The sequence below is a fragment of the Trichomonas vaginalis genome, chromosome VI (assembly GCF_026262505.1).
Source record: "Trichomonas vaginalis G3 chromosome VI, whole genome shotgun sequence".
NCBI classification, from domain to species: Eukaryota; Parabasalia; order Trichomonadida; family Trichomonadidae; genus Trichomonas; species Trichomonas vaginalis.
Window position 1 is genome coordinate 18818975 of NC_067208.1, and position 25386 is coordinate 18844360.

Here is a 25386-nt window from a genome sequence, read left to right on the forward strand (position 1 = left end):
TATTGTTTATACATGGGGAAATCAATGACCACATATATTTCGGAAATAGTTTATGAATTTTAATTAAGATCACAGGTATTAAATGACAATATAACAATAGGAAAGTTGAAATCAATAAGATTTACATCAAGATGATTGTATTCATACAAGTCAAATATGATGAATTTGCTCAAAATAACTTGTGCAAGATTGAATATCTGCTAAATCTATTTTTCATGTTGGAACATGAAGATAAATACACTTTTTGCCTATTGAAAAGAAGAATTTTTCTTGAAATTTACAATCTAACTAAGTTGGCACATGAAAATGAATCATATAAGTGTAGGCGGATAACAAATGAATTTTTTCGATACCCAAAAAATGATTGAGTCTATACTTTTTTAACTCAGAATTTGTTAAATAATAATCGATTTTTTTATAATGAAATTTGTTTTTGGAATCAAAAATTTAGAATGATTAATAATCAAATCAATAGATCGATTTTATAATATAAATACAACCTATTACATTTAATGAATTGTGAAAATTCTCTGTATTGACGAAAATCCAATTGATATTTTAGGTATATTCTATATTTTTTCAAGTATCTGATAATTAAAAAATAAATAAAGTACTATTTATACATTGTTTTCAGTCCAAATTCAATAAATGCTATAGAAATATTGAACAACAACATTTTATCAATCATTCATAAAAGAATGGAAATATTTATTACCAAATGGCAGTAAAAACAGCATTTCATCAGATTGCAAGGCTGTTACCTGAAGTTTTTCTTTTGCGCTAATTCATTTTAAGTTTATTTCGCTTTGTTCTACAGGAAATTTTTATGCCGTACCAATGCAAATATGAAATCATAAAAAAGAAATATTTCAGTTTTCCCGCGAAATTTACTAACGTACAAAACGTAGTTTCAAGAAAGAAATGAGGGCAACAAAACAGTTTAATCCATATTCATCAGGATTCACAAACGTCGACATCATAGGAAATGAAGATCTTTTCCCAGAAGAAGGTTATGAATTTATACCACATCCTCCAACTCAATCGACAAAAGATAGATACGTTTCTGTTGACTTCCCATTGAATTCTACAATCAATACAACAAAATTACCAACAAATAATATGCCACAACCACCGGAACCTGTCATTGATGTACCAATGCCAAAAATGAAATCTCATCGCAGGAAGTACATTTATGATACGACAATCGCTGTTCGTAAGAAACAAATGGACTACAAAACTCAATTAGCCGAATATAATCGCGAAATGCGTGAATACGAAAAGGCTGACGAAGCTAATATCATTAAAATAGCTAAGGAAGCCGTTCAAAAAGAGGAAGAAAAGCATAAGAACGATAAGGCCAACTTGAGAGCTAACTACGAAGAGCAAATCAAGGATCATAAACGCCAGATAAAGAGAGCTCAACAGGAAGAACAAATGGAAGTCGAGAAAATGCGTGAAGCCGAAGCTGCCCAACGTGAACTCGACCGCCAGAAAGAGGAGAAAGAGGCTATGGTCAAACAAACGTATCGCGATGAATTCTTAAAGCGCAATGCTATGCTCCAAAAGATGAAAGCTACACGCCATGAACGCGAGAAAGAGGAAGAACGTGAAATTGCTCGCCAAGCAGAGTCTCTTTCCGCCACTCGTGAAGCAAGAGCTAAACGCGAAGAAGAAATCAGACTTGAGAAGACAAAACGTCGTGAAATTGTCGTCGAATTACAAGCTAAGGCACTTGCCCAGCAAAAGAAGAAGATTGACGATTTCCAAGAAAAGGCGATTTCTCAAGCAACTCTCAACGAAGAACGCGAACGTCAAGCTCGTGAGGATAAGAAGAAGAACGATGCTCTTCAGCGCGAAAGAGAATGGAAGATGCTTGACAAAGAACGCCAAGCTAAAACAGCAATTAAAACAAAACGTCCATTCCCAACAAGAATTCCAGACTTCGATGAAGAGGCATTCGCTAGGGAACAAGCTCACAACGAAAAGGTCTACTACCGCACAATGCAGATGAAGCAGGCCCGCGACAGAAAGAGACGCGAGAAACAAGAAATGGAGAACGACATCATCGAAGAAAATCAAAACCTCGAGATGACAACACAACAATTCAACCAGTCTCTCAAGAAACTTCAGGATTCTGTTCCAGCAGAACTCGGAATTAAAGTTCCACAATACAAACCATCAATGAAGGTCACTGGAATGGTTTAAATAACCTTGTTCTAAATATCAATATTCTAAATCTATGTCATTCTTTGATTTGTTACAATATTAATTACTTTTTTTTTTCGATATAACTAACAATCACATAAAAGAAAAAACTTATAATGAACTAAATTTGGTGAGATTTCATAAGTTTCAACACAAATAAACAACTTTTATTCATTTTCTTGGCCAAACAATAATATTACAATGTATATGGTTATTCAGGAAATAGTAACGTTCTTCAAAAATGAATATTTAAAACAAAAGTTTGCCAAAATCTCATTTTGATAGTTAGATATTATTATATAGAATGTGGATGGCTAGTTTTAGAGTCAATTGGACGTAGATATCCTATTTTTAGGAAAGTTTGATAAAATTGAATTAGATACAGACCCCTAATTAATATAATAAATGGAAAAGGTCAGTGAACCAGAGCGCCAGGCATTTGTTAAATTTGCACGCCACACAGCAGTTGCCACCGATCGTCTTTGCGGTGCTTTAATAAAACTTACACAAAGCCTTGAAGAAGCTAAAATCATAGATCCAGAAAGACCATCAAAGTTAGAACGCGATAAGAAGTTAACTAAAACTTATAAAGATTTTGATATTCCAGCCGAGGAAGTTGCCTCCTTAATGGAGAAATTAGTTAACAATCCAGACGCAGAGAAAATCATTTCATCCCTTTATAGAGATTACAAGCCAAAGCGCCAAACAAGATCTGCCCAAAAGGCCGATGGCGCTAAAGATAAAGCTGAACAAGAATAAAACGTGATTGATATACAGTCAAAATCCTTTACTGGAATGCATTGAATCCTTGTTCAATAAGCACCAAATCGGATTTAAATATTATTTTATATTAAGATAACAACTTACTTATTATTTTAAAACGTTATTACGCAAATTTCAAATTTCAAACAGAAAAAGATAAAAATATCTGTTTGAAAGTTGAAAAACATTATGCTTGTTGACCCATATGTTTCCAAATCCATAACATATATGCCTTTTTTTAAAAATTTATCAAATATAAATAAATAATAGTATAATTTTATTAAACAGAATCATTGGCACTAATTTTCCAGACTGTCTCCATATAGAGATGAAGGGCACAAAGTGTATGCTCGTTCAAATTTTCAATAACTAATTTATCTGTAATTTCCATTGTAGGATTAATAGTTTTAATGATATAGTGTACGTTTCTATGAATATCTGGATCGTCTAAAACTTTATTGAAATGATCAGCCATATAAGCCTTTTCATTGGCATTTGGTTCTGGTTTGTTTTCAGTAGTCTTTATAATTTGAGGTATCATAGGATCAATTCCTTGTGGTACTGGACTCTTTGCTAAAAGTTCTGAAATTTCATTCATTTGCTTTGAAATGGCCGTGAGCCATTCATTGATACTTGAATATGTACTTTGACCAAATTTTTCTTGTAATCTGCTTAGTAAATATGTTGCCATTGGTGGATATGGCGAAAATTGTTCATTCTTGTAAAATTCGATAGTATTTTTGAAGACTAATTCCATGTCATGATACCAGTCGATATAACGATGATATTGACGATTTTCAAGATTTGCTTTGACAGTATTTAAATCAATGGGTCTTGCAATTTTTTGATGGTATTCTTCTGAGACATAACCAAGAAAGTCATTGAAAGGAACGTACATCTCATCCTTCATCATAGTATCCATTTCTTGAAGAAGCTCTTTCTGCTGCTCTTCTTGCATCAATTTTTTGAAAACTTATTTTCAATTTGACATGCAAAATAAACTCTCCATTAACATACAATTTATAACACAAATGAGTTTTGCAAAAATTCTCTTTTGAAGCTCAATTGAGAACAAAATAATCTTTGAACAATGTCTGCATCATCTCAGTCTAAGCCAGATCCTATTAGATGGGAGAATGTACCAGAAACAGAGATTAGAGCTGATGCTGAAGCAGCATTAGAGATGTCTGGGAAAACAAAAGAAATTCGTCAATTTTTAAGTCAGAACAGAGCAATAGAAGACTGGAGAAAAGAAATACGCGAATTATGTAGGAATATGATAAACGAAATTGGAATAGATAATGTAAATCCAGATATGTTATATGACTTACTTGCAGCTCAAGGTCATGACCAACTCCCGGCTGAAGTAGTCACAGAAGTTACAACTAGAATTAAGACATTTTTGAATACTCAATTCGAAGAACATCCTTAAATTACAAAAAATTGAATTTCATATCTTGTTTGAAATTCAATATTATCATAATACGACCAATAGAGTATCAAATATATCTTGTTAATTCTAAATACATGTATGTATTCTGTTATATTCAAAAAAATATCTAATCTTTTTTGAATTTTTAACGCTTTTCTTTAATTCATTTGATTGGCTTGTTTTACTTTGGACTAACCTCTACGATATTTATCTTCAAATAGAAAAACATAAAAAATTTTGAATAAATCTCAAAAAAATGAAAAAGAAATAGGGATAGTTTGAAATAATTCTATAATAATTGTCTATTTACAAAGTATTATCCATTGTGAAAGTAAATAATTTTATATCTCTATTGCTCTTTTTCTTCTTCCTTCTTCAAAGAAGAATAATGGCCAAGTTCCCACATGGTTACCTTACCTCCGTTAGCGAGAGCGAGATATTCGCTATCCGCAGAAAATGAGGTCGATGCGACGTGTTTCAAAGGAGTTTTCTGGGTTGGCCAGTTTCCAAACACTGTCTTTGATGAAATGTGAAGCAATCTAAGGGCTCCTTCCTTGGAAGAAGAAGCAAATAATAATATTTCAGCAGTTGGATTAAATCTAACTTCATTGATAGCAGTAACAATGTTTGCTTTCTGTATAATTTCCTTTGGACGAATCAGTTTTCCAGGAATTGGTGAAATTCTGAGACTATCAAATTCAAATACGTAAAGGAAGCCTTTATCATTACCCATAGCAACGTAATCGCCACGTACATCAAGAGCTGTGATAGTTTGCATATCTTCTACTTGGAAAACAGCAACACTCTTAATATTTGATTTTTCACAGTCAATTACGTGTCCACGACCTTCAGAACCAGCAACAACAAAGAATTTTCCATCATCTGTAAATGATCCGCATATTAAATTCTTTTCTGAAGTTTCAATTGCTTTGAGAGGTGATAAATTACTTTCGTTGTAGAAATAAACAGAATCACGAGTAATAAAAGCGACCATTGTTTCGGAGGCTGATACAGCGACGATGTCATTTCTTGATCCTGTCTGATAAACATTGATAGAATGTTTTCCTTTGATAGGAACAGCGTCAAGGACTTGGAATCTGCCTTGTGTACAGCCAACGAACAACTTAGAGCCGTCTTTTGAGTATGTAATGCATGTTCTGTAGATGTTATCCGCTACTGGAATTCTGAATAAAGCTGAACTTGATTCGTTTGTATATGTAACACGAGAAATTGTTCCCCACTTGCCGAGAAGTGCAACATCGTGGTCGAATGGATGAGGAGCAATTTGTTTTATGTGTTCAAGTCCGCGATTTGAATTTTTCTTGTCTGTTGGATCTTGTAATGGAACTAAATCTGCTCTGCGAGTGATAACAATTCTTTCGGATGGTAAATATTTTGTGCTCGATGAATAAATTGAATCTGCATCAATAACTCGACCTGTAGCTTTTGAAATATCAGCCCATGATGTGTCGATGTGTTCTGTTGTTCTGTGGTATCTTTCTGCAAGTTCGTTAGCAAATTTTTCACCTGAAACTGGGTCTAATTGATCCAACATTCTTGCTTTTTCTGGGGCAATCATTAACTGAGCATCATCAGGATCGATCCAAGCTGGTTTTGGTTTGGAAACGGGTGTCTCTTCGTCAGAGGAAACGTCGAGAGTCGACTTTCCGAAAACCAACTCTTCAGGAGAAATCATTACTAAAATCGACCAGACTTGTTCAATTTCAAGATTTTGTCCTTGATATTTTTGAATTTTAACATGCCATTCTAACACTGAAAATCTAAAACACTAGGAAAGGAATATCTAATGAAATGCTTAATTTTATTATTCATTGATATTTAGAAAATAAAAATTTCAAATCATCAAATCTACTATGAAATATTCATATATCACGCAAACACACTGACAATATGTAGGAATGTTCTAGCAAATATGTAGAAAAACATAATTATGAAGAATAATTTACTAGTAAAGTTTAATAACTTGATGAACATTTACTACTAACATATTAAAGCTTACATACAAACTTATTAAATAAGATGCAAGATAATTGCTTGAAATATTTAGAGCAATTGGATAGATCACGATTAAATACGAATAATTAGCTTATTAGAATTCTATTTGCATCATAAAAATAAATGTTATATCTCACTGTACGTTTTGAAATTTCTAATTTTTGATAAAAATCATGGCAAATATATGCCCTATCTGCGGGCTTAAAACTCTTCACTCAGTCATAGATAGAGCAACTGTAGACACATCTAATATTGTTGATTATGTTGCAAGTTCATCTCAATTAAACACAAATATACAAAATTCTCTTCAAAATATGATAAATAACGTGAAAGACGCTCCAATTAAAGCAGAATTAGTCAAAATAAGTTCTGATGTCATACATTTATCCTCTAAATTAACAAAAGTTGAAGTATCTTTATCACAAATCATTAATTCATATGAACAAAAGACTACAAAGAACTCAGAACTCATCAAATCACTACAATCAAAGATCTCCAAATATAAATCTCTCGCCTTGCACAAAGAAAACGACCAATATGAAATTAACGATCAGAACAGACAGCTTATTAGCACAATCGAGAAGTTAAAAGCAGAACAGCAGTCTAAGGATCAAAAATACAACTTAATGAAAGAAAAACTCAAAAAATATAAAAACTTAGTAGAAGAATCTAAGACTGAAATAAGTCAAGATCTCATGCAACCAATCGATGATCTAAATCATCAGATTTCTAAACTCAAGATCAAGATTGCAAACATTACATCCGAAAATGATCGAATTATGCTTGAAAATCAGCAATTATCTCGTCAACTAGCAGCTAAATCTAACGAAATACAATCACAAAACGAAGAAATAGAGAATTTAAAGAACAATGCAAAGAAATCCAATAAAGTTCTATTTTCTGAAGTTTCTTTTGAATTAAAGAATCCATTTACAGGTGATGTTGATGAGAAATTCCAGAGAATCATTGCAATGGAGCACTTTGAATTCCCACAACGCGTTCAAATGATCATAAATGAATCTGCTCGTAAAATTAAATCACTTGAAGATACAATAATTGAGCTCAAAACACAAATATGCGACCAAAACAATAAGATCAAGGGTTATGACAAAGCTTTATCCGATACAAAGAATGTTCTGAATGTACATTTGACACAATTACGCAAACTCGAAGACAATGAGAAGATTTTCGATATGAAGAAACTTGATGTCGATAAGAACTTACTAGCTTTTATCGCAAAGAATATCTCTGACGATAATTCAATGGGAGATGTTAGCAAATTAGTTGCAAATTTGACAAATAAAGATGACGTTGCATGTTCATTAGTATCATCATTACTACTTGCTAACATGAAGCAGCAAGAACAACTCCAAAGAATGGTTGACCAAGTAGAGCAAAGAGAAGAAATTTTACAATCAATTCGCGAAATTGGAGTTCCACCAGAAAAAGCAGCCAAAATTGTTCTCAAGATGCAAGAAGAAATCGATAATCTCAAAAAGACAGTCAAAGAGAATGAGCAGATAATACAAACAAATAAAGTAGAATTCGAGAACTTAGAGGAGCAACTCGAAAAACTTGGTGAAGAAAAGACGAAATTAACAGAAAATTTGTTCAACACAGAAAATGTTTTATCAGACTTTAGAACCAAGAACAATGAACTTCAGAAGGAATTAGAGAACAGAATAACAGAATCTGATAATATGAAGAAAGAATACACGGTAGTCAAAGATCAAAACAAAGATCTTCAAACAGAAATAGCCAGTCAAAAGAAATTATACGAAGTCCTATCAAATGAATCAGAAGAATTGAAGTCAGCTTTAGCTCTCAAAAAGAAAGAGTTTGCAGACTTAGATGTCAGAATGAGAACAGCCAGAGAAGCTGTTAAAGCCAAGGTTGAAGATCATCAACAGAGATTGAAAGATCTTGAAGAAGAGCATTGCATAAAGATGTGCCAAATGAAGAAGAATTATCAGAACGAATTAGATGCAGCTGTTGCTGAAGCGGCAACTATTAAAGAGTGTTCTTACAAAGCATTGGATGCTTCTTATAATCAAACAAGTTCATTAAAAGGTGCTCTTAATGATGCAGTAATGAAATATGAGAAAGCAAAGATCCAAAACGAAGATTTAGAACGAGAAAATGAAGTCCTCAAAATCCAAAATAACAAATTGCAACAAAAAGTTTCAGATCTAAGAGCAAGAGTTGCAGTCCTTAATGATACAGCAAAATGTGATTGCTTCAAAGGAAATCTTAATGAACAGACAGCTAAACACTTTGCAGACTGTGCTTGCAGAGCGTCAGCATTAAAGGAAAGACAGAGAGTTATGAATTATGTTGCAAGAGAAATTGGACAACCTTACAAAGTCGACTACTTTGAGCCCGACGAAGAAAATGACTTCCATTCATTCATTAGGAATGTAAAGGAAGATTTAAGAAAACTTAGAGTCTTTCAATCAGCAAAACCATCAAATTGAATTCATTATTTAATGTTTAGTTTATTGTAAAGTTATTATTTTATTATTAACAATATGTTAAGCCATTTATTTACTTATATTACATTGAAAATTGTTTTATTACCCATTTAATTTTTGATCGAAAAAAATTAAGAACATATATCCGAAATATCTCTATTAATTGAAATGATTTCGTACAAAAGATCTAAATTTAATAGAATATATCATTACAAAGTTAATTTTATTTTCAATAAAAATATAGAAAAGTTTTCTCCAAATAATATGTTGAAATATAGATTCTCTGTCATATGGGAATTATCACGCATATAGCTGTTTCCAAAAGTTTGATGTGAAATTTTGGCACTTTTCCAACATCAAACTCTTGAATGAAGTTCACCTAAAAGAAAATGAGGACAGCCCAGAAGGTCCGCCAGCAGACAGATACCGTTACAGAGGTACAGTCGATTACTCTCGTAAGGAACATCTTAAGGAGCGGTATCTCCTCGATTGCCTACTTAAGATACCTGTTTCCAGAAGAAAATTTTCAGGACACAAGTTTGGCTGGCCTGAAAATCAAATCTCTTGTACCAGCAAACAACAAAGAGATCGAAGCATTAAATAGATGGATCGAAGAAGGAGTATTCGATGCTTTACAAAAACATTATCTTCGCGCACTTGTATTTTCAGTCTTCAAAGAGTACAATAACCCAAGTTCTCTATTGGAGAGTTATACCTTTAAGTTCACTTACCCATCCGATGGAAACGTTTCGCTCGATTTTACCGCTCAAACAGGAAATGAAGAGAAGAAGCTTTCATTCATGTCCAAAGAGCAGATCCAACAAGCATGGTGCACCATGATTAGGACATTGATCACATTAAGCCACGCATTACCGCCTCTTCCCCACAAACGCCATATCGCGATGCGCTTGTACTACTATGATGACATTACGCCAGCAGACTACAATCCACCTGGATTTGCCCAAGCAGATGACGCTCCAGATTTCGAGTTTATCGAAGAGAGTGAAAGGATTGACGTCGGAGGAAGCGTCAAAACCAAATTCCACTCTGTCCAGATGCGTCTTGATACAGCTATGCCTGCATACAAGGAGAAACATCCAGAGGAAGTCACGATCTCCGAAATGTCAGAAGATTTGATCAAATCTTTGGTTTTTTGCTTCGAGAAAGGAAGTATCAACTCGAAAGACATTTCAAACAAACTCGGTTTGAGTCCATCCGATCAACGCGTTGAAGAAATCATCCAAGATCTTTTATCACGCGAAATCATCATCGTTGAAGATGGTATTTATAAGGTCAATCAAACCGAGGAGAACCAATCTTTGTTCAAAGCTGCTCAAGACTATTTGAACAAAGAATCTACCAAACCAATTTAATTTACATTCTTTTTTTTCCCCTTCAATGGAATAAATAATTATTTTTCTTAAACATTTATTATCTATGTCCCCAACGATAGACCTGGAATGATTAACTCGAAAATATCGTTGAAATGAATTGTTTTTCTTGACATTTTATCTTTCTTATTAATATTAAATCACTGTAATGGTATTATCAGGTTAAAAACTCTAGAATTTAGAATTGTTTATACAATTGTAGCAATTTGCATAGTTAAGCTATCAAATAGCTGCACATCATATAGCTATCATTGCTTATGTGAGCTATTAAGTGCACAATTGCTTTAAGCACGAGAAATCTAAGGAAATTTCACTTTGTATAGCCTGATTTGATTAAATAAAATATTACACGCACAGACATTGTCAACTAACAATACTCGATATAGACGGAAACATTTGGCTTAATTTTTTTTAATGTACAAGATTTTTTTGCCAATCACTCCAAATCACTTGATTTTATGAATATATGTCGAAGAACACACATAATTAATAAAAATATTTTTATTTTCAAAAAGGTACTTTTAATGGGCCAAAAATTGAAAAATTTTAATTTCTCTAGTTTCTAGCCAGAATCAATATAGAGTTCATATGCAAAAAGTGAAACTACTATGGTGTGGAAAAAAATATCAAAGTTCCCCACTTAAACACTATATTGATAGCCAAAAAAAATCAGGGAAATGCAACAACCAGATTGTGGTCTGTCAATTGTTCAATAAAAAGCTATCTACCCTTACAACGCCAATTTTTATTATTATTATTTAAATTTTTTGAAAAAATGAGAATGAACAGCAACTTAACGAATCATATATAGCATTCAGAGGCTCTTTGTGAAAATATCTACGTTAATTTAATAACTCACTTTTTAAAAACTATGGAAAATTTTTAAAACTGTGGTACTGTAAAAATTGAATGAGTGAAACGGTTTTCGATTTTACCACAATTTTTTATTCTTGATATAGTTTCATAGCTCTACAAAATATGTAGGACATATTTTGTATAGCTATTATCTTTTCCAAGAATTAAAATTGAATTGGAAAAAAAATCCACTTTCAATTTTCACTATAAAAAATCCATTTTTTATTTTCATTATTCTTGCATGAGTGAAGAATATAATGAACTTATGAATAAATACAAGGATTATATTGATCTTACAGATGCAATATATAAGCTGAAAACATTAGACGAAGATAAAATCAACGAAATCTATAATGAAATCAAGAGTAAATTGATCGAAACAGGAATCATTTCAGCATCTCAGAATTTTAAAATGATCGAAACTGCAATGAAATATAATATTTGTTACTTTAAATCGTACTTTTTATTACTCCAAATGTTATCAAAAGAGTATAAACTTAACAAAGACAAATTACTAAACTTGTATCAAAAACAATACAAAATTTTAAATATTGAATCAAAATATTCAATACTCAGAGCAATTATGAATGATGATATTATAGAATTTATTAAACTTGTAGAAATAGGAGAATTTGATCCATGTCAAAGTGTTATGTGTCCTTTATATCCGTTATGTAGAATTTCAATACTTGAATTATGTTGTTACTACGGTTCTGTTGCTTGTTTTAAATTTTTAATAACAAAATTCAAATTAGAAATCACTGAAGAATGTATTCAATGTGCATTTTTGGGTGGAAATCCAGATGTAATGAGTGAATGTTTTAAAGAGCTAAAAAACACATTTTTCTTGATGGATTTTGCAATTGCTTCACACAACATCGATCTTGTTTCTTTCATGATGAATGAATATAATAAAGAAGTCAAATTAATAAAATCTGGAAAATTCAATAATCTTCATGCATTTTTAGTTTATTATGATCAAACAAAAGATGTCAATGGTTGTATGGCTGCATCGTCTCTTTTTAACATTCCATCTCTTTGTGAATATTTCATTTCGAAAGGTGCTGACATCAATGCAAGATATCTTGGTCGTACAGCTCTTCATATGGCAGCAGAAGAAGATTGTAGCAAAGCAGCAGAATTTCTTATTTCAAAAGGCGCCAATATGGAGTTAAAATATTATGATAGATACACAGCTCTTGATTTAGCAGCGCAAAATAATAGTGTTGAAACATTACGAATCCTACTATTACATGGTGCAAATATAAATACAAGAGCTGAGTTTGGTAGGACTGCACTACATCATGCTGCAGGGTTTAATAAAAAAGAAGCATTCGACATTCTAGTTTCATTTGGTGCAGATATCAATGCCAAAGATAACTTTGGTGTAATTCCACATATATATTGTTGATCAAAATTTTAAGTTATATTTAAAATTTTTCTTTTGCTCATTGAACTTTATAATCAATAAATAAATGGTGTATATTATCCTTACTGGCAGCTAATTTTTAGTATTAATGAAAAATCTCATTAAACATCATATGATTAAATATTAATTATATTCATTTTTACATTTGGAGATTGTAAATTAGTGTTCTTCTTTTGATTAAATGAACATATGATATAAAATAATATTATATATGTCAAAATAGTATTTAAAATGCGCCTCGATTTAGCAATGCCTACACAAAAGGAGAAACATTCATTTGAAGTCACGAACTCCAAAATGCCAGAAGACTTTATCAAGTCGATGATTCTTTGCTTCGAGAAAGGAAGTAGTATCAACTCGAAAGACATTTCATGCATGATTCGCTTGAGTCCATCTGATCAATGAGTCGAAGAGATTATCCAGGGTCTTTTTATCATTCGAAATCATCATTGCCGAAGCTAGCATTTATAAAGTTAATCAAACCGAGGAGAACCAATCTTTGATCAATGCTGCTCAAAACTATTTGAGCACAGTGTCTTCTGCGAATTAATATTATTATCAACAAAATTATCTCAAAATTCAGAAAATTAAATGAAGCAATTCAATTCCTAAACTGATTAAATCCTCTTGAAAACATTTAATATTTTTATCCACAAATCGATTGTGCAAATTATTCGGTGTCATAATTATTTTATATCAAAAAAAAATTTACATATATTGTAATGGTGATCTTCTCAGGATATAAAATTGTCGATTTCATCAAATATTTGAATAAGTCTCAATACTCTAAAATCCAATTCAATTCATTTCAATGAAACTTTTAAAATTTCAATTGAAATAATTTAATTGTAATTATACAAAGAAAGGTCTATACAATAATTTACAATTTATTAATTTGAATTAAATGTGTAATCTACTGAAAAGTGTAGAATGAAATAAAATATTATCATTTATTATTGATTGCATATAAAATATTTAAATTTAATTCAAAACTGGTGATTTGCCAATATTGAAAATTGCTGCAAATGCTTTTACTGCTTTGTATTTTATCAAAACAATCGGAGAGAGGCTCATTAGAAAAGAAAATGCCAATTAATACACTAGAAATAGAGTCAAATGGGGATGGAAATTACGTTTTAAAGAATCCTCTCGATTCCAGTGAGAATTTCATTGATAATAAAAATATAATTAATGTAAGAACAGAAGGAATATCTTCAACACCTAGCAAATACTTCATGTCAAGCTCTATTCGATATTTTCATTCTGACGCAACACTAGTAACGATAGAAGAAAGAGCTTTTGAAAATTGCATTGAGTTATGTGAAGTAACAATTGGATCAGTGACATCAATAGGTGGAAGCGCATTTTTAAACTGCCAAAGTTTACAACATATAACACTCGATTACGACTGCACCATTGGACTTTCATCATTCACGAATTGCATAAATTTGATTAGCTTTTCTTGTCAAAATATTAATATACAAGCATTATCATTTTTTAATTGTTATTCACTTCAAACTTTCGATTTTACAAAAATTAATGGGAATATTTATGAATCATCTTTTGCAAATTGTACAAGCATAACAGAAGTCGAGACAAAAGCTACTACAATTCGCACAAAAGCATTTCAAAATTGCATCTCTTTAACAAAGTTTTCCGCAACTTCTGATCAAATAACTATTAATAATGAAGCATTTTCCAATTGTTCATTAGTATCTTTCAATGCAAAATCAGCAACTTTGGGACAGAACTGCTTTTCTTATAACAATTTCATAACAATCAATACAACAAATTGGACTTTTAATTTATATACAAGTGGCGTATTTTCATATTGTGAAAACCTTGAAACGGCTTATATTAATCACAACACCATTCCATATAACTTCTTTTCTGGATGTATTACGCTTAGACAAGTGACTCTTGCAAAACCAAATACTTATATTTATAATGATGCTTTCAATAGCTGTATTAAACTTAATGAAATTATCAATATCAATTATATTGCATATTTATATGCCAAAGCATTTTACAACTGCACTTCATTAACTGAATTTTCTTTTAATGAAGCTATTACGAGAATTCCATCACATGCTTTTACCAACCGTGAAAACCTTCAAACAGTTAATATGGTGAATACGATTACGACAATAGAAGAATTTGCTTTTGCAAATTGTTTTTCAATTCAAACTTTTTCATTTGCAAATTCTGTGGAAGCAATTGAACAGAATGCTTTCGAAAATTGCACAAATCTTCAATCTATTACTTTATCAAACGCACTCACTTCAATTGGCAAATCTGTATTCGCAAATTGTAAAATTTTGAGTTCAATAAATCTACCATCATCTATAACTAAAATTTCATCCAAACAATTTTTAAATTGTTCTGCCTTGATAAATATTCCTTTTATTCAAAACATACAAATTTTGGAAGAAGAAGCATTTGCAAATTGCATTTCATTAACTTCAATTATATTTCCTGCCCAAATTAATTCCATTCCAAATAAATGTTTTTCAGGCTGTTCTTTATTAGAAAAAATCATTTTTGAAGCAAACAATGTCACGATTAATTCCGAAGCATTTTATCAATGCACTTCTTTGAAGATATTACAATTCCCAAGTGAAGAAGTAACAATTTATAATGATGCTTTTTATGGAATTGCTATCACTTCGTTTAATTATAATGGAAATCTAATATCGAAGGGAAGACTTTTTGCGGGATGTAATCTTTTGACAGAAATTAACTTGAGAAAATGCACAATGACATCTACGCCATTCTCAGATAATGCAGAACTACAGAAAATTTCATTTGACATTGTTGAAGAAATACCGATGCATGCTTTTATTAGATGCCCAAAGCTAGCAGAATTAGTCATTCTCAATGAAAATGAACAAGTCAAAATATATGAAATGTCATTTTCTGGCTCACAACTAAGAAATATTACAATATGTAGCAAAATAATTCCAGATAATAATTATGCAGAAAAAGATTCATTTTCCTTATTTAATGGTTGCAATGATCTATCCATATTAAATATTAATGAATTCGTTTCAGATAGTAAAGTGACAATCCAAGCAGAAAATTTAGAATATCTCACAATTAGAAAATTTGTTTCAGTGGAAAGTGATTCATTTTACGCCGAATCAACGCTCAAATAAATAAAATTAGACAATGTTGCAAGTTTGAAATCATATGCTTTTTATAATTTCATTAATCTTGAAAGGATTGAATTACCTGATACATTATCAGATATTCAAGAAGGCGCATTCTTAAATTGTAGAAAACTCACCAATATAATATTACCTACAATAAATTCAATTCCACAATTCTTATTTCAAGACTGTGTATCTTTAGAAAGTTTCGAAATTAACATAAATATCCAAAGTATTGGCGAAGGAGCATTCAAAGGGTGTATATCACTTAAATCAATCACATTACCATCTCATTTTACAACAATTCCAAAGAATCTTTTCTTTAATTGTTCATCGTTGCATACATTCAATAAAATAGGTATTATTTCTGTAATCGAAGATCATGCATTTTCTTATTGCTCATCATTAAATAGTATTGCATTTACCAGCGATACAATAAATGTTGGAAGCAATGCATTTAGTAATTGTGTATTATTAAATAGTATTTCATTTGAATCACAGACAATTTCATTCCAAGAATATGCCTTTTCTAATTGTTCAAGCCTCGAATCAATAAATGGATTAAACTCAATAACACACATTGGGAATTTTGCCTTTTCATTCTGTAATTTCTTATCATTTGAAATGCAAACCGATATAGCAGAACTTGGTTACTATATATTTAATGGAACAGAAAGATTAGAAAGAATTTCAATTTCTAGTGCATCTCTTTCCATTTCTTATTCTACTTTTAAAAATATTCCTAATCTTAAAGAAATAAATATGAATTTCATATTTGGTGCGATCTATTCAGAAATGTTTATGGATTATGAAAAAATTACAACTGTTAATATTAAATCTGTTGAAACCTTAAAAGGATATTGTTTTTGTAATTGTAAATCACTAGAATCAATTAACATCCAAGAAGGCCTGAAAATAATTGGGGAATTCGCATTTGCTAATTGCACAAAATTAACAGCTATTAATTTTCCTTCAGAGATTAATTTAATTTCAAGTTTCGCATTTTATCATTGCGAATCATTAACAAGTTTCTCGTTTACCAATCAATTAGAATTAATAGGATACCATTCATTTGCAGGAACAAAATTAACATCAATTACATTTCCAGAATCTTTACAACGATTAGATAGAGGTGCATTCAAGGATTGTTTAAGTTTGGTTGAAGTTACGTTCCAAAGTTCAATCCAAACTTTTTCTAATGAAATATTCCAAAACTGTGCTTCTTTGAGAACAATTCAATTATCTGATCCAGATAGTTTGACATCAATTGAATCATATGCATTCTATGGTTGTTCTGTTCTTCCATTTGAGTTTGATTCCTTAGTTGGATTAGATTCAATCGGTGATTATGCATTTTATAACTGTGTTGCTTTGGAGAATCTTATATTTACACCAACAGTTCAAACAATTGGAAACTTTGCATTTTATGGATGTACTTCAATAGTTGATGCAACACTCCCTCAGAGACCAACAAGAATTGGAAACAATGCATTTCAAGGCTGCACTAAAATAGAAACTATCTCATTATCAATGTTCCAACCTACTATTGAATCATTTTGCTTTGCAAACAGAGGTATCAAATCATTATCAATTTATCCAGCAATTACAATTAAATCGAATGCATTTAATGGCTGTGACAAATTAATATCTGTTGAAGTTGGTGAACTTTGTATCATATGTAGATCTGCATTCAATAACTGCGAGAATATAAAAGTGTTATATTTAGGCGATAGATCAGAGTTATTCAACAATTGCTTTTATGGAAATAAAGCTATTTCTATATATTTCACAGGATCACATGATGCTAAAACAGAAAAAACAATTTTGGAGATCCAAAGAATTGTAAAAGAAGACTATATTTATGTTCAGGAAGAATATAACTTTTCAACATTTGCACGAGTACCTATAAAGAAACTTCACTATCGTATTTCTAATGGAATAAATGCTCCTGATAATGGCTTCAGTGGTTTCAGGTGCAGAGGTGATATCACTGTTGGAGTTGAATGTAAGGCAAAATTCAGCAATATTGGTTTAATTCCATTCTTATTGAAGGCTAATTTTGTTTAAATGAAATCATATTTTAAATATTTCTATCTTATTAAATGCTAAAATTCGGATTGTATTGATATTATTTTAGATTTTTTATATATTGGCTTCTATACCATATGAAGGGAACGTGTGTAGTTAGCTCTAAGAAGTGCATGTTAAATTTTTTGTTGGACTATCTAATTTTTCAAATTGCATTTTGCATTTCAAAATCAATTTTTGCATAACAGCAAGACATAATTACAAAAATCACTATAAGATGCAGACTTGTTAAGTTTATTTAGTAAATATTTAAGTAACTATTTCTATTAAGGCTCCACGTTCATGCATTCAATTTTGAGAGGGCATTCAATTTAGATTGTGCCTAAAAGCACACTTGTAGCCTCATAGGTTTGCTTTTGGAATGAACAGACACCTGATCCATCATCTACATGATGAGAGGGATCTATTGGTAGCACTCAAATTGAATAAATACCTAATTTGAAAAAACTTGGTTTTTTTCATCCAAAATCAATTTTGGAAAAAATTGAGATATTTACAACACGAATAAACATATTGTCGATCTGATGAGAGATTTGGTAATAGCAATATTAGGAGAATGCATTTATCAAATTATTTTTTACTGAAAACGAGTTTTTGTTAATCCCAAATCCGTCCACGCGCATATAAAATTAAAATATCCTTATTGTGATAGTGATGTCGGGGAAACAGCGCTTTCCGAAATCTACGCAGTAGATTTGCAATTTCCGAAAAAAACTGGTGTTTGGCGTTTAAAACAAGTAAAATATAAACTATATTATGCCAAATAATAATTAGAAGATTTAATTTAGTTTTTGTTTCTTTAGCGAATAAAATTTCTTCGAGTTTCTTTTTTGAATAAGAAATATTGGGTGAGAAAGTTTTTGCTTCCAAAATTGATTATGTTTTACAGAGTAGTTTGTGACCGCATGTGTAATATCTCATGATATTTGGCAAATCAAAAAATAAGAAATTTTGTTGACAATGTATGCATATTAACATAGAGGTATTGCTATATTTGAATTTAGAAATCATTTAAAGTTTATTGAGCTTGACAATAAAATATGCAAAATATATTATTAAAGTTCTTGTGAAAAATTGATAAGTTGCAACATAAGAAATTTGATTTTTAATTTATAATATCTATAATATGAAGATAATGAACATTCTATGTGTGTTGGTCGCGATTAAATACTGTCAAATCGATTTTTCCACCGCATCTGCTGTAGTGTAATGGCAAGAGCATACCATAACAAAACATGTTTTGGGGTTCATTTGTGGAAAGCGAAATTATTTTTTTCCGAATTGAAAATATCGAGAAGAGTTATAATACATTTTGACATATTTAAAACAAATGATGCATGTAAAATATTTGTTGCTTATCTTTTTTTGATATTGTGAATTTTTTGATTTTTTATTCTCTGAATTCAAAGTTCAGACAATATATTCTCAAATTATTATAGTTAACTTTCATATATAATATACTTGGTATAGGAAAGTACTCAAACAATTTTTATAATTTGCTCATATTTGAGTTGATCGACAGCATACTCAAATGACATTGAAACATAAATTTACAGATGATAAAGATATGAGATATGAGTTTTTTTTTCCCCTATATAAAACAATTTTTATTTAGATAAGGAACAATATAAATATGTATTGGAAATTGGTAAACAAATAGATGTGTGCACAGACAAAAAACAATTGCTTGCTCTAAGTGCACAAATAGATTATTTGGATTTACCAACATACATGGGATTTAGGCCTCACACTTATATTTTTTGTAACAAAAATGTTCTAAATGCCGAATACACTTCATATCGAAATATCCCTTATAAGATAAGGATTCCAAAGAACAAAAGTTTTCCAAATCTGAAGAGTAGATTGCCAGTTTCCTACAAAAACTGGAATTTGGCATTTATAAATGTTAACATGTAATGATGAGATCGGTTTTTGATTTGAAAATTTCTTAATTTCAATTATCTTCAATCAAAAGTTGATATGAAATAGATAATATTTTAAAATATATGAAGCATGTATTTGACTGATTTTTTATTAGTATAAGCAATATATTCTCATATTACTAATATATTCAAAAATCAAGAACTTTAGTATATAAATCATGTGAGTCACCGGATAGAAAATATGAGTGGTTCACACTGTTTCTTCATATTTACAAAAAACAGCCCTTGGGGGTGGGGCGCGATCAAATACTTGAAAATTAATTTTGGAGTCCATAAGTGCATAGTATAATGGTTAGAATTCCCTATAACAAATCCTGTTTTGAAGTTCATTTGCCGAACACAAAACTTTTTTTCGAAATCGAAATTATTTCAAAAAAATATATCTTATTTTTTGCTTTTTAAGATAGTCATTATACACAAAATATTAGTAAACTATTTTTATTTGAATTACTAAAACTTTCAATGCTATCAAAAGCTGATGGGAAAATTTATCCAAGGTACTCTTTCGGCTTGTAAGACAATGAAATAGCTTTGTATGGATTCAGAGCAAAATATGGCGTCGAAAATATTTAAAAATTATGATGGATATCATTTATTGAATCAAAAATTTACTGTAAGTGAAGAATTTTCATGCACAATTATAAGATAGTGTCCATATTTATTTGATCCAATACAAATATATGGCATGAATGTCTTCTGAATCCTTAATATTCGGTCTCTTTAACTTACCAAAGTATTACACGTTTTAGCCCTTAGTATATTTGCTTTATTTACCAAATATTGAAATGGACGTGAAAGTGCATTTCTTTTCTGCAAAATATCATTTAAAATTTTTGTGTTTGTGAAGGAACCACGAGTCTTAATAATGTATTTATAGTACCTTAATATGTTAATCAATTTGTTAAAGATTTCGTGCTAAATTTAGGAATTAATTGACAAGCATGTCATGAAGCTTTTTGTCAGAATGAATTAAATAAAGTGTAATAATCTGTAGGGTGAATGTATAAACATGCAACAATTCTTTAGGTAAGAAATCAAATATGATATAATATAATTTCGGGACTCAGTTGGCTAGGCTTGCCCGAAGGGCAAGCCTAGCCAACTTCGGCAAAATAAACATATTATGATTATAGGAAATGAGTTTATACAAATAAATTTAATTGTGAGTGATTAATATTATATTTTAAAGATTATTATGTAAAATATAAGATAGACTTTTAGCTAAATCGAAGTAATTTAGAGAACAATTTGTGATTTTAGAGATTTTTCAAATGTAATATTGAAAGCAAAGAATTTATTAAGAATTTGTTGTGAAATGAATACACTTCGGTAAGGCATTAGATTGACGTGATAATTGACAAAATTGGAGCTGAAGTTTGGTTCACAAATGAAGAATAGATCTAAGCTATATCAAAAAATTGTAATATATATGAAAATCTAATAGTTTTATTTAGTAATTTGATATCGATGCGATCATAGATATTGATTTGAGTATTAAATTCGAAATTTTGTAATTTAAAATGATATTTAGGAGCTGTAAAGCTAAAGACTAATTAAGTATATGATGACAAAGAACTTGCTAGAGATTAAAATCTAAAATTTTAGAATTTTTAAAATTAAATTGAAACTACATGAACATATTAAGAATCTTTTAAAGTATACTGGCACTCCAATAAGTCATTAGTCCAATGTGATGCATTAGAAGTTTGATTGAAAAGTCTGGTTAAGAAATGATGAAAATGTGAAATGAAAATAAAGCATTTCTCTCAATTTTTCAGACACTTTTTGCCTATCGTTTTCGAAGTGGCGCTTCGCGCCGCTAATAAAATTTTGAGAACAATTTTAGTTGTTTGTTCGGCAAAATTATTTTAACGAATTACGATTCATAATTTGTTGTAATATAATAATCTCTAATTGATTTTTGACTTTTGATAATAAATTATTAATAAATATTTTGAAAAGTCATTTTCTTCGCTATTTGATTGGCGCAAAGCACCAATCAAATAGTTCAGATTAAGAATATGATATTATTTCAAATATGATGAAAATTTTTGAGTGAAAACTATCAAAAATAAGTCTTAAAAAATACATTTTTAGAAATGGTTTTTGATTCTTAATCATTTTATGTTTCAGCAACAGACAATCACTATATATATATCATCTAGCGGCGCTACGCGCCGATAGATGAAGGAAAAAAAATCTTTTGGTAACTGATTCCTAAAGAAATTGAACTAATATGTAGTGCTGAGATATAAAAATAGTAAGTGTACTTAATTAAATTTTACAAAACAAATAAAAACATATAAAATTATTTGAATATCGAATCCAACTTTGCCTGGATATCATTGTTATTGTTGAAATCATCGTCAATTGAAGCTTCAACCTTTTTATCAGACATTTTCTTCTTCCACAAGTAAATAACAAGTCCAACGATGATTCCAATCAGAACAACAACAGCAGCGATGATTCCGATGATTGATCCAGTTGGCAAATTGCCATTGATGACTTTATCGGTAGAATTCGTGTCATCTGGATCATCTTTGTCTGCAAGCGTAATATCTCCATTAAAGAACTTGATTGTCTCATTGTTTTCAGAGAATGTCTGAACAGCAATGAAAACTTCAGTCAATTGCTTGTTTTCGTACAATTCAATGTCAGATTTCGTATTAAACCTGTTGCAGAAGCAGTATTTGGTAATAGAGCGCCCGCAAATGCATAATCTCGCATTTATCGTGTTGCTGCATGTAACTTTGGCCGTCCAATTGCTGTTTTCAGGAATACTCGCTCTGAAAAACTTGAAAACTCTTGGATACGAAGTTGTTAAGAAGGATTTGTTGACTTTGGCAAAAGGAGCTTCCGTTTGGCAGAAATAACCGAGATGGGAACTATCACAAATGCATTTCGTTCCTTGACACGTTCCTTGGCAGTTTTTAGGACATTCCGATTGAGTTAACTTTGTTACTTCACTGAAACATCCTGATATTGCCAAGGAATAGCTAATTTGGAATGTTGATCCGTCGAGATTAAATTCGTTGGAGAAAACATGGAGTTTGTATTGTCCAACGGCTGGATTTTGGACAATAATTCTTTCTGTTGTAGAAGCTCTTTCTTCTGAGAAGTTTGCGAGGTCATTTCCGACATATTTCAAAGAATCCTTTTCTAAATAAATAGAAATGTCCGCGTAAAGTGGATAATTTGCATCTACTGGTGCATCAGTGTATGACATAGTGATACTTAGGTTCTGGGAAGAATTTGTTATCATTATCGAGTAAACATGCGAAGAATCGCTGGCAATATTAACATTATCAACGAAATAAACTGATGGAGTATCAGATTCTAATGGTTTCCTTTGATATCTCATAATATTTTCTTCATCTTCAGAAATTTCTCCATTTTCTGAGAGTAACCGTTTTGAGTTTGATGTAGATGAATGGATTCCGAACGATTTCGAAAGGTTTGGAATTCCATATCCTGAAATCGTCGAAGAAACGCTTGAAATCGATGGAATCTGGACAGCTCCATTAGCAAGTACCGCTTTTATCAACGCTGACGAAGGAGTTATGGCTTTTGAGTCATATTTGGACTCCATAAAGTATTGTCTTATCAAAGAAGCAGCTCCGCTTATCAATGCCACTGACATTGATGTTCCTGACCTCGCTGTCAGTGCAGAAAAGCTATTTCCTGTTGCTCCGGGCAATCCAGAAATTATATTTTCTCCTGGAGCTACAATTTCAGGTTTTGCAATGCCATTCTTTGTTGGTCCTCTACAAGAGTTCTGGTACATGCTAATTGTTGTCAAATTAGATGTTTTTATGGTTAATGTAACTGATGAAAAAGTTTTCAACGTAGAAACATCATTAGAATTAATTTCAACAGCGGCAATTGCATTGTTCTGTGCCGTTTGACAGAAAGAACCTGAATAAACAAATAATCTCGAGTTTGCTGTAATTGCAGCTTCTAAATCTGAACAAACATCAGTATTTTCAGAGATACAAACACCATCTGCAGCAGTAGTTGATATTTGAAGGTCTTTATAGCTGACTAAAGGAGAATCTCTCGTTAAAAGTGGAATTGAATGTGATGGAACCGATTGAACAGGAATTGAATGGGTTCCATCGGTCAAAAAGTAACTTATTTGGCCGTTCTCTATGTTTGCGATGCTTGGAGCGGAAGAAGCTCCTACCGTTAAAACATTTTTGGAATCTCCTGGAGAATTGATTGAAACAGAGCCTCCATTGTTACCTGCAGAGAAAGTAAACAAAATATTTTGGTTCTGATAAGCTATATTATCGTAATATTGCGTTAGTTCTGGAAAATATTCCGAATATCCCCAACTGTTTGAAGAAATGCCAGAACCGAGCTCCTTCATTGTTTGTAAATAGAACGGGAGGTTTTCTGTGGATTTTGTATCAAGAAGATTGATATCAACAAAATAAATTTTTGATTTCGGAGCAATTCCGTTGTATAAGCTCGTAACTGATGTAGTAGTTTGTGATTCGCCAGAAGATATCGTAGACGTGTGGGTTCCGTGTCCTGTTGTTGTATCAATTGTAGATGTTGGTAATTTATCAATTCTAACAATTTTTCTGTGGTTTAAATTAGTTTGGTTGATCGATCCATCAATAGGATTTGCAGAATCTGTTAATAAATCATGGTTATAATCTAATAATTTATCAACAAATGTAATTATTTGATCTTTGCCATTGATATTGTCTTGGTTGAGAGTTTTAGGTACAACGTAGCTGGTAGCATCAATGTAACTGAGTTCATTCTTTCCACTTTGAATATATCCCGTAGAATAGCGATTATGGAATTCTCTGTAAGGCACATAGCGGCAGGATAGTACGCATTCATCATCTTTAAGTGTTTCAACGTTTTCGATTGAATTTATAAGAAAAATATTTTTTGCCAATTTTGAAAAAGAATTTTTTGGATTCCAACTATCGCATGCTTTGACAACTGCTGGGTAATTTGAATAATTGCAGCTTATATCTTTCTCGGCATGAATAATTTCGAGATTTTTGTGTTTTTTAAGATGATTATATACTTTTTCTGACAAATAAGCGAGGTAAAGATCTGGTGCTTGTTGATTCTCATATGAAAATATATCCGAAATGTTTGGAATTGAAAGTTTTTTCTTTGAATTTAAATTTATTTCGTCTAATATATGGATATAATGCCAACCGCTACTAGAAGAGGATGAAAGGAGCTTCCTTGCACCTTTTTCAATGTTAGGAAACACCCTACGTAAAAATACAAAATAAAAAAACATCAAAATTTTGAAATTGTCACTTTTTCAAGGATGATTTCTTCGTTATTTCAATTTACCTTACATCATTTTTACAATTTCAGTTGCTTACCATATTTACAAATATTTTATGAACAAATATCATCCGATCAATAATCTGCCATGAAATCTCGTTGTTGAGAAGATCGTAATTCTAGGAATTATTCAAGATTAGAATTCGCTTGGTATAACACATAAAAATTCATGTCAATTGAATCGTGATTTTCAACTATTAATCTTCCCAAATTAAAAATTTCATCTCACAGAAGGAGTATTAACGTATAGACTAGTTTATACAAATAAGTTTATGTGTTTATGTTCAATTCGACAATTATCCTTCTTAATTCGCATCTTCGTT

The 25386-nt window shown here is 31.0% G+C and overlaps 10 protein-coding genes across 10 annotated transcripts; 7 read left to right on the forward strand and 3 right to left on the reverse strand.

Moving 5' to 3' along the window:
• Positions 1-912: 912 nt before the first annotated feature.
• Positions 913-2386, forward strand: TVAGG3_0890010 (uncharacterized protein; the record flags this gene model as incomplete). Its single annotated transcript, XM_001321307.1, has 1 exon — positions 922-2205. One exon carries the CDS (start codon positions 922-924, stop codon positions 2203-2205), a length of 1284 nt encoding a protein of 427 aa, XP_001321342.1.
• A 158-nt stretch (positions 2387-2544) lies between these two features.
• Positions 2545-3060, forward strand: TVAGG3_0890020 (uncharacterized protein; the record flags this gene model as incomplete). Its single annotated transcript, XM_001321306.2, has 1 exon — positions 2611-2964. One exon carries the CDS (start codon positions 2611-2613, stop codon positions 2962-2964), a length of 354 nt encoding a protein of 117 aa, XP_001321341.1.
• Positions 3061-3199: 139 nt separating this feature from the next.
• On the reverse strand, positions 3200-3940 carry TVAGG3_0890030 (chromatin organization; the record flags this gene model as incomplete). The annotated part of the gene is made up of 1 exon (XM_001321305.1): positions 3248-3925. The coding sequence occupies one exon, from the start codon at positions 3923-3925 to the stop codon at positions 3248-3250; it is 678 nt and encodes a 225-aa protein (XP_001321340.1).
• Positions 3941-4030: 90 nt separating this feature from the next.
• On the forward strand, positions 4031-4741 carry TVAGG3_0890040 (transcription factor e(y)2 family; the record flags this gene model as incomplete). Its single annotated transcript, XM_001321304.1, has 1 exon — positions 4058-4399. One exon carries the CDS (start codon positions 4058-4060, stop codon positions 4397-4399), a length of 342 nt encoding a protein of 113 aa, XP_001321339.1.
• A 7-nt stretch (positions 4742-4748) lies between these two features.
• TVAGG3_0890050 (maturation of SSU-rRNA from tricistronic rRNA transcript (SSU-rRNA, 5.8S rRNA, LSU-rRNA)) lies at positions 4749-6095 on the reverse strand (the record flags this gene model as incomplete). The annotated part of the gene is made up of 1 exon (XM_001321303.1): positions 4749-6095. One exon carries the CDS (start codon positions 6093-6095, stop codon positions 4749-4751), a length of 1347 nt encoding a protein of 448 aa, XP_001321338.1.
• A 493-nt stretch (positions 6096-6588) lies between these two features.
• TVAGG3_0890060 (biological adhesion protein) lies at positions 6589-8889 on the forward strand (the record flags this gene model as incomplete). The annotated part of the gene is made up of 1 exon (XM_001321302.1): positions 6589-8889. One exon carries the CDS (start codon positions 6589-6591, stop codon positions 8887-8889), a length of 2301 nt encoding a protein of 766 aa, XP_001321337.1.
• A 386-nt stretch (positions 8890-9275) lies between these two features.
• Positions 9276-10259, forward strand: TVAGG3_0890070 (Hop1-like protein; the record flags this gene model as incomplete). Its single annotated transcript, XM_001321301.1, has 1 exon — positions 9276-10259. One exon carries the CDS (start codon positions 9276-9278, stop codon positions 10257-10259), a length of 984 nt encoding a protein of 327 aa, XP_001321336.1.
• Positions 10260-11340: 1081 nt separating this feature from the next.
• Positions 11341-12623, forward strand: TVAGG3_0890080 (temperature-gated cation channel protein; the record flags this gene model as incomplete). Its single annotated transcript, XM_001321300.1, has 1 exon — positions 11374-12543. The coding sequence occupies one exon, from the start codon at positions 11374-11376 to the stop codon at positions 12541-12543; it is 1170 nt and encodes a 389-aa protein (XP_001321335.1).
• A 963-nt stretch (positions 12624-13586) lies between these two features.
• On the forward strand, positions 13587-15519 carry TVAGG3_0890090 (regulation of response to stimulus; the record flags this gene model as incomplete). The annotated part of the gene is made up of 1 exon (XM_001321299.2): positions 13587-15177. A coding segment is annotated over one exon (1591 nt), but the record flags the coding sequence as incomplete, so codon positions are not given.
• A 6497-nt stretch (positions 15520-22016) lies between these two features.
• Positions 22017-25017, reverse strand: TVAGG3_0890100 (proprotein convertase subtilisin/kexin-related family; the record flags this gene model as incomplete). Its single annotated transcript, XM_001321298.1, has 1 exon — positions 22050-25013. The coding sequence occupies one exon, from the start codon at positions 25011-25013 to the stop codon at positions 22050-22052; it is 2964 nt and encodes a 987-aa protein (XP_001321333.1).
• Between the last annotated feature and the right edge of the window lie 369 nt (positions 25018-25386).